We start from the raw sequence: 9,632 nt of genomic DNA, 5'->3' as shown, positions 1-9,632 counted from the left end.
GTTTGATTTTGTTTTTCTTTTCCTCTGTCTCGCGCTGCCTAAGTTAGGTTGTAGGAGGGTTGTTTGAGTTGAGTCTCGTCATCGTGATCTCGATCTGTCATTACGTACAGTTGGTTTTTCCGTCGCCATGAAAAGCAGATTATTGTTCAACGAAACTCCCAACAGTAACATACCTGGTTTAAGCTATTTCCTTCAACAAAGTACATCGGTGCAATAGTATCCTTCACAAAACACAATCAAACACATGCAATAATGTTACCAACAATTCAGTTCTACATTTTACGTTTACCGGTTTGGCCGGTTTTCGCCGCTTTCTTTCTCCTTCTCCCGAATAACAAATAGGAATTTATCCCACCCGCGGTGTAGTATAAATGTGTATAAATTGATTTCATCGTGCATCGTGGTATTGTTTCCGTGTCGGAAAAACAATGTTTAAATCCGAATTTTTGCACCTTTCTTCCTTCCCTCCTGGTGCACCTGGTTTCGTGCTTACGTGTGTTGGAAGAAACAGGACCGCTGCTAGATGTATTTCTTTCTATGTTTTAACACTGATTGTTATCCTTACAAAACTTTAGTTCAATGTTGAATGGTTCTGAAATATGGTGTATGGGCCACGTAATAATGGAATGTTTGTACAAAGCGAGAAGGTATTGAACCGTGATTAGGAAGTAATTTTTAAGGCTGGATAGGGCAGAAAAGCACGACACACCACCCACAATAAGCAATAGACTAACACACAGGCAGCAGGAAGAAGGGATTTCGCTAATGCTTTTTTCTCTTATATTTGTGTTTTCCCACCATCGCCCGACTATGTACATTACAATGCCAATACACACTAGGAGTTTATGCGTCACATAAAGCATCAGTTTCCGATGGTAAAGTGTCGGGGATATTCATCATTTCGTAATCGCAGCTATTGAAGAATGTTTCCTTTTCTAAACACACACACACGCGAAAGCGATCTTTCGACACGAATTGTAAATTTGTTACTGTGTTCCATAGGTTATAGCTGCTGAAACACTCGTGTGTAAGCTGAAATAGGCAGTACATTTCTTTTCGCAATTATCACAAAATCCCTGGAATATCGTCAGTGGACAGTGGAAGAGCAATAGTAGACCGGGGTGGCGGATGGTAAGAAAAGAGGATGTGAAACGATTGCCAAGCAGCAGCAAGCACGATATATAACGAGTTGGATATACATAATTGTGGGTAAGGATCATAGTTGGTAGGCAAACAAAGAAGAAAAAAACAATGGGAAAAGCAAACAATAGAACAAATAATCGAAAAACAAAATACGAATCAGGATCAACACTTATCAAGCGAGGAACGAAATAATAAAAGAAAGGAATGTAAACATAAAAACCCCTTCCTCCTCCCCCAAGTAGTACGTAAGACACAATGGATAGTTAAGTTTGTGGAGCAGCAGCAGCAGCAGAAGAAGCAGAAGAAAGGAAGAAACAAACATGGGGAAACATACTAAAGATAATAAGCGAGTAGTTGATAGAACAGTTAAAACGAAACGTATAAACATACAAAAGAAGGGGAAATGCGGGGTAGAGGGATGGGTGTAATATGAGATATGGGACGTTGTATGATATGTACATCTTCGCCCCCCCAAACCCTTTTGTTTTTGTTTTGTTGCCGTTCAGTCACCCCCCCAAAAACGTCCTCCTATTATATCCCGTCACGTGTTCTGGTGGTGGAATGGTCCAGGATCAATCTCATCCCCGGATACCCCGAAATCTAATGTGTGTAAAAACACATCGGAAAACAAATAATAATGCAAACTTTGTCATTAATTATCAACTCAAACTGCCTGTCCTTTTTCTGTCTTTTCTCTCTCGCTCTCTCTCTCTCGCCGTCTCTCTTACTCACTCTCCTCAATGGGTTCTGAAACAATTAAGAGAAAAATCACGCCGAAAGATTAAACGCTTTAAGTTTCAAATGCTGAGGAAGGCTAAAGGGGCAGTAGAAAGGATGGGAAGGGAATAAAAACAGGGGATGGCGTTGTGTAGTGTAAAGTAGTTGAAGCAAAAACAAAAGCAGAGTGTGATTGCCGCAAAAGCATATAAAAGGAAAATGGGACGCGATTGTATTTAGGCTAATAATTTTGTGAAACCACTGTGAATAATTGAGACGAATCGTAAAAAACTTAAAAAAGCAGGAACGAAACAAAAGAGTGTTGCTGACCAGGGGTTATAAAAGCGTTAGAGAAAATCGCAAAAATGGAGCGATTGAGAAATGCAAAACAAACATTGGAAAACAAAAAAAAAGGAGAAAAGATGTGCAGATGAGACAAAACGTAAAGAAACGGAAGTAAAATAAACATTTAATTTTAAACAATTTCACTTGTGGTGATCTGTTTTCTTTTTCTTCTTTCAACAGTCTTTTGTTGTTATTTCGCTCGTTGCAACATACTATTTTTTATAAAAGAATGAGTTGTTTTTCATTTTGCCTAGTTAGTGTACTATCACAGCATGACATTTTCAATAAATGTTATCAGTTTTGATAACTTTTTTTTACCTTAAACACGTTATAGTTTTTTTTAAATCGACGACTAATGGTAAAATTTACATAAAATTACTATTCTTTTTCTGCTTTAGAAGCCAGAAATTTGAAAACTATGTACTGATTGATCGAACAAGTTACAAAAAGGATCTTCGGCTAAATTTACGCTCCAAAGCGATGACATCGTTTGTACAACTTTTACCATTGTATCTTCATTACTATTATAACACACTCATTGTTTTTGTGTTATTATCCTTACCTTGCTTACTGATGTGTATTTTTCTACTTGGTCTACTTGGTCAGATCTCTTCCAATAAAATGGCTCATTTGACTTTTTTGTGCCACTATAAGCCGTACAGTAACTTCGTACTTCAGACTCAGATGAGATTCGAAGCGAAACCTTGGGTGTATTAAACCGAACTCTAGAGCACAACACTATAGGACTGGCTTAATCAATGAGATTAACATCAAGAATTCAAGAAACTTATAAAGTTTCCCGGTCGGTGTATGGAGTCAGAAGGAGATTTCATCATTAGTGATTTTTGAACATTATTCCTTCGCTTTTAATTGTCACACTTGTTACAATGCTTATGCTAAAACAGTACATTGCATGGGGTTTACATCCCTTCTACAATATTGTTGCGAAAGCGTTTTTAACGATCCGCCTACCTGTCACAGAAACAGGAATTATTCATTTCAAATTCATTTTCTAATGGTTTAAAATGAAATTGAATTTACACTCCCAGGTGGGGAAGACATTAATACCGTGGCTCGTAACAAATACAAATATTGATTCTTTAATTCTTCTATGCTTATACGTTTGAAAGCGAAAGGATGCTTTAGAGGACGGTAGTTTTGATCAAATATATCTGTTCACATTCAATACCCTCCTCCCTCTTACAGTGATATGAACGAATTTGTGTAACCGAATCTTATGATAAACAGTGTGACAGGCAGTTGTACGCAAAGCGATGCGAATTGATCGAACGATCGAAGAATTACCATGTGTTTTACTTTTGTAGTACGCGTTTGCATTGCTTTTGCTTTTTGTTTAAACAAATTGAACGGAAAAGAAAATAAGTATTTACTATAAGTCTAATACATTATTCCAACTGTCCCTCGAGATACATGCTTCAAGTAAACGGAGATACAGCGTTCAGTCTTATGTTGCCATTCCTTCATTATGGAATGTCCTTACAGTTAGGAAACAACGTAGCCATACAGCGACTGTTCTTTCAAAGTATAATGCGCGTTTAACCTAAACGAAACAATAATAAATTTTTGTTCGACCGTTGCTCGATAGATTAAATAAAAGACATCTCGCAGGAATGCTTTTACATTACAATTACTCATTAAATATTGCCCTTCAGTTAACAAAGCATCGTGCACACCCCGTAGCGCGCTTCATTTACACAGTCTTTTGAAGCTATCCATCTGATTGCGTACAATTCTTTTATGGATTGACGATTGATACAAAAGCAAGGGCTAATCGAAACGCATTTATACATTCTAATTTTTAGCTTAGTAAGCAGACAATGTTTTTGTCAAGAATCTTATATTGAAAAATGATTCCTTCCGAACATTGTTTCCAGAGTTCGTTTTTCAACGGATGATCGTGATATGTTCCCGTGTGTCCCTTTGCTAGAGTAATGTGAACTTTCCAAAAAGTCACGCAAACGATCATTCATCCATTACAATATTTCGTTACATTGTAACGAGCTTAAATGTTACGCCAACATTATAAATCATCGGAATACATTCAACATTTGCTTTCTAAACATATATTGCAAGCTGTTGGTGGTGGCAAACTTAAAACCCACTAAATAGTACTGTTTGCCATGCATTCTAACTATTACGCTACATATCAAATTAAATGTCAACTTACACGGTATTTGAGTACGATTTTTTGTCATACAGCAGTACAGCTTGTTCTGTTCCGTTCAAAAAAAAAACGCACAGGGGAACATTTTACTTTTTACCTAGAGTTTCGATTAATTAGTTCCTCAAGTCTGCTTCTCGCTCGTTACCTTTCGCCTATTGCAAAAATTATAACAACTCGTTCAACACTTTAGTCGCATTATTCTACAGCGTGTTTTGTACAAGAGTATTCTATTACGCACACGAAGTGCCTCTATCACATGCGTTAAGGAGAAACTATACAAATAACTAAAAATAAAGTAAAAATCGAACAGTATAAATTAGTCGAAGTATATAAAAAATATGTGTGTTGGGTTTCGTTGCACAGCTTAGCTTTAACAGGTTGTAGTTACAATACATTCGTTTTTCGTTCTCTCTATAATCCGATACTGGTGTAGTAATATAAAAATTGCGGGTAGGGACAGAATACACAACACGGTACACAAAGTTTGAACAATGATTTTTTTTTTGTTTCTTTTTTGATTTTTTTTTTCTCTCTGATTACGTTTATAATTATTGACTTAAAAAGGGGATGGGTTACAATCTTCTTTGCGGATTTGTAGCGTCCGTGCAGTAGTACGTCTGGCTACGGGTGTGTTGTCGGTCACTTGGCAATACACGCTGCACCACAAGCTGCTTGCTACTGCTGCTGCTGGCGGCGGTGCCGAGGACAGTTGAAAGTTTGTCGGCTCTTGGTACTGTCCGTCGTTACACTGTCACTGCCTGCTAACTGCAATTACTCGATCTCGATCGTTGTGCAGAAGACTGGAAACCGGGGATCGATGGATAACACTGACGGAAACACTGCACACAATACGCGATCTTTCACCCAGCACGACGCGACACGAAAGTGAAGTGGAAATGCATATCCTTTACGGTATGACACATTCACTGTCACACTACTAGAAGGGCCGGAAGGAATAGGTTTTGTGGTGTTTGTTTGGGACGTGTGTGTGTGTGTGTATGTATAGTTGTTTCCATTCACGCTACAAATCTTTGTCAGCATTCAAAATATGAATTGAGCTGAACCATTTGCTACTTTGCCGCTTAATTTTCCTACGTAGCAGTAATGGATTGGATATTTCCATTGTGTTCCTTTTTCTTTTCTTTTTGTGTAGAATAGTCATTATTTATGTGGAATTAAAAGTGAACTTGCTTGCTCAGCTCACTGGATTGGGCTTCCGGTTTTTTTTCTACGGAGCAAAATAGATTCTTGTTCAGGAGGAAACCAGAGAGCGATTCTCGTTCAAACGTTAGTAAATTGCTCTCGTTCAACTGTTCCCTTTCTTTTATCTGCTAGCTCCATTTGGCGTGGCCTTGTTATTTGCACTGCACCAAAAGAGTCGTACCAAATAGTTCAATTTCATTTAAAAATAAAGGGAAAATGGAAACGGACTAAATTCTGCCGCGAATGTTTCCACTAGACGTGTTGCTAGGATGGTGTAAAGTTGCAAAGCTTGCGTGAAACATGAGAGGGTTTCCTTTTTTTTACATTTAGCAACCGAAAAAATAATGTTACGGATGGGAGGGATGGGATCATTGATTAGTACTATTAATGTCGGGATCGGTGATCTTCGCGACGTTCACGATCGCGATCGCGTTCCCGCTCACGGTCTGACGAACGATAGCGATCGTCATTGTAGTAGCGCTTGGAGGAGCTATCCGTTGCATTATCGGTGGCCGGTTCTGGAGATTTTCTTGGGCGGGATCGACGAGAGCTAGGTGAGAAGTTGGTGAGAAAACCAAAGTTTGATTAAAAACCGACACAGCGCACTGTTACTTCCGTACACTATACGACTCCCTGCTACGTTGAGGGAAGATATACACTCGGAAGCTCGAAAATCAAGGTAATTTTTGATTTTGTTTAAAGGAAATCTATCTCTTATTGTACAGCGAAAGTGTTGCGAATGTGTAAATAAAGATATTCAACAGTAAGTAAAACAAACTTAACATAAACACCAAATATAACAAAAGCAAATACGTTAAACTAACATTTGTCATGATGGATTCTGAAATGTTAATTTGGGCTAATATAACAAAAAGAAACAATTGGAATAATTGCGTTGATTTGAAACTTTCGCCACAAATTCCTGTAATTGTTATCTTTGAGAAAATATCGATGGAAGGTTCAATTTTTTCGAGCATCCCGGCTGTATATCTCCCCTTAAGAAAATCTGGTGCATCTAACATGATCACAACCCCCATCTACCTACCCATCACGCTCACGATCACGATCCCGATCACGTTCACGGTCCCGTTCGCGATCGCGCGATCGTTCCCGGTAGCGTGACGTCGAACGCTCCCGACGCTGGCGTCTGTGCGAGCGTTCGCGTGAACGGGACCGTTCCCGACGGGTGTAACTCTTCGTCTCGATACCATGCAGTGTGTCTTGCAGTGAAACGATCAATATTTTGCACCGTTCGTCTTGAGCGACCTTCGACTGCTTGATGAGCGAGATAGCGGTCTCAAGGGTTTCCGTTGCGCTCGAATATTCTCCAGCAGCGGCATCCGATACGGCTCTGAAAAGTAGAGTAGGAAATTCGGCATGAAACGGAATGTGCGCAACATCGCAATTCAAAACCAGCGTTACCTGGCGATGGCGGAACTGCTAACGGTGCGATTTCTGGTCATAATCTCTTCAAATTCTGCCTCGCTCAGCTGCGGTGTAATGGTGTGTTCCGGGAAACCACCCGGTGCACCTGGGGGCTTACCGCCCTGTACCGGCCACGGACCACCACGGGGAGCTCCACCACCCTGCGGGTTAAAATGTTGCGGAGGTCCTCCACCTTGACCTTGAGGTCCATGCGGTGGTCCTACGGGGCCACCACCGTTTGGATGGTTCGGTGGGCCACCGCCTTGGTTAAAGAATGCAGGATTTACGTGCGGTGCAGGACCTTGCGGACCCGGCGGTCCACCCATCGATCCGTGATGGGGTGCACGAGGTCCATGTGGGCCGCCCTGCATGTGTGGCGGTCCCTGACCGGGGCCACCCGGATGTGGCGGATATCCACCGTGCATCGGTGGTCTGTTCCATTCGGGGCGAGGCCCGCGCGGCATACCATTCGGTGGTCCCTGGAACTGGAAATGAAAGCGAAACAACATGCGGAATGTTAGTGACATACTGAGCAGGAAACCCCTTTGCTACTTCTAGTGATGATGAGGAAATGAAGCGAGCAAGACCAAGGCTACTGATAACTTGCCATTTGCGGCCTGTGCTGCATTGGGCCTGGACCCCCTGGGCCGCCTGGTCGTGGACCGTTCATACGTGGTGGACCATTCCATTGGTTTTGATTCTGGAATCGAGGCGGTTGCTGCGGTGGTCCATTGCCTTGATGCATTGGTGGTCCCTAAGGAAAAACGTTTCATGGGCGGTGAAACTTACGTATCGAACAGTCAAACGTGACACCGCGGACACTTACCTGTGGTCTTGGTGGACCGCCCGGGCCGCCATGCGGTCCTTGCATGTGCATCGGACCGGACATGTGTGGGTGCGGTGGACGCATTCCCGGCGGCATATTCGGATTCATCATACGCGGCTGCGGTCCTCCGGGACCTCCCATACCTCCTGGACCTCCCGGGCCTCCCGGACCACCGGGACCACCGGGACCTCCCGGTGGTCCTCCAGGGCCACCCATTCCCGGTCCACCATGGCCACCTCCTGGGCCACCCGGACCGCCCGGACCACCCATCGGCATGCCCGGTACTGGGGGCCGTGGTCCGTTTGTTTGTCCCGGTGCCGGTGGTGTTGGCCTAGTCTTTTGTTGACTTTCGAACTGGTTGAGCGCTTGCTTCGTAGGCATCGTTACGACCGGATTCTGGCCGTGCAATTCCTTCTTCGGCAACCGATCCATCACCAGGCGCAAACTGTTCTCCGACCCGAGCGAAATAACGCAAAACCCCTTCGACTGACCGTTGGCACGGTTTTCGAAAAACTTCACCTCCTGGAAGTCATTTACGCCAACGTCCGCCACCGAATCCGTGATGTCCTGATCCGTCGTCCACCAGGGCAGATTGCCCACGTACAGTTGATGACGTCGTGGAATGTGACTGATTGACCAAGCACCGGGATGATGGTGATACGACCCATTCGTATCGACTCCATCGCCACGATCAATGGACGGCCCTCTGCCCACATTATTGCGGTCACCGGAAGGTACGATTACATCGTCGTACAGGTCGCCGCTATCTCCGCCAAAGTCGTCCTGCAATAAAGAACCACATCTTACGATAAACAAACCGAATCCTGGTTTACATACGGTTCCTAATTTTCATTTCGTTTTTCTCTCTTCTGCACCAACAATACATTTTCCACACGCATACACACACACGCACACATGTACACAACCTAAAAGCGTTCGCTTAAAACACACTCGTTTTGCAGAACAACGCGAACTAACGCACCTCGAAAGCGTTGTATCAACACAATCACCAAACGATTTCGATACTACTTACATTATTCTGTGCGTAATCCTGATCCAAATCATCGGCATACAGATCGATTTCAACGCCATCGGCCATCTTTCTCTCCTTCAGTCAACGCGACTGTGTAAGCTCTTTTACACGGAACGACGACACCACGACAGGAAGGAAGATAGCAGCCCTCTCTACCACTACTATATCACTACCAGCGATACAAAAACGCACTGCCCTTTCCGCTTCTTGTGCTGCGCTTCGCCGGTTTTACGTCTGCGTTTCGCGTTGCCTTTGCACTAACTTTTCGGGGCAAAATGTTCACGCACTACAACGCCTTGCATGCTTTACTTGCACGTTGAAGTAAGCCGACACGTTTGGCGACACCAATGTTGCGGGAAACTGTTAAATTCAACCGAGAAATTGGATTTTTTTTACAGCGATGATGTTCGACGTTCCTCACTCCGGCTAGCCGCTGTTCGTCGTTAGCGATGTGCCTGCGGAATCAATTCAGCAGAAAAGAACGAGTTACTCCGCTCCGGACAAGGAACGGCAATGTTCCAATCCAGCAAGTGGGCTAATTTTTGGTTTCGAATATTTTTACCGTTGGTTCGTGAAAAATATAATTAAAAATTATCAGGTTTTCGAAAATAAGCATCAAATACAAAAAGAAACAAATTATTCTAATCATTTAAATGTAACGATTCACGTTTAATAAAATAAAAAAGGGAAATGGATTCTTTCAAATCAAATATCCGACCTCACTGATTAAAATATAACTTAATTCTAGCAATTCT

At 42.6% G+C, this 9,632-nt stretch overlaps 1 protein-coding gene across 2 annotated transcripts; it reads right to left on the bottom strand.

Moving 5' to 3' along the window:
- Positions 1 to 4,838: 4,838 nt before the first annotated feature.
- Positions 4,839 to 9,326, bottom strand: LOC125768843 (cleavage and polyadenylation specificity factor subunit 6). Of its 2 annotated transcripts, XM_049437058.1 has the most exons (6): positions 8,878 to 9,326; positions 7,845 to 8,627; positions 7,626 to 7,772; positions 7,016 to 7,503; positions 6,639 to 6,944; positions 4,839 to 6,143 (listed from the first exon to the last, which is right to left on the bottom strand). In XM_049437058.1, exons 1-6 carry the CDS (start codon positions 8,941 to 8,943, stop codon positions 5,978 to 5,980), a joined length of 1,956 nt encoding a protein of 651 aa, XP_049293015.1. In that variant the 5' UTR covers positions 8,944 to 9,326; the 3' UTR covers positions 4,839 to 5,977. The 2 variants fall into 2 exon arrangements, with proteins under 2 accessions (XP_049293015.1, XP_049293016.1); XM_049437059.1 differs by lacking the exon at positions 7,626 to 7,772.
- Between the last annotated feature and the right edge of the window lie 306 nt (positions 9,327 to 9,632).

The sequence above is a fragment of the Anopheles funestus genome, chromosome 3RL (assembly GCF_943734845.2).
Source record: "Anopheles funestus chromosome 3RL, idAnoFuneDA-416_04, whole genome shotgun sequence".
Classification (NCBI taxonomy): domain Eukaryota; kingdom Metazoa; phylum Arthropoda; class Insecta; order Diptera; family Culicidae; genus Anopheles; species Anopheles funestus.
Note: the sequence above shows the minus strand (reverse complement) of the source record. Positions and strands in the feature narration are given on the sequence as shown.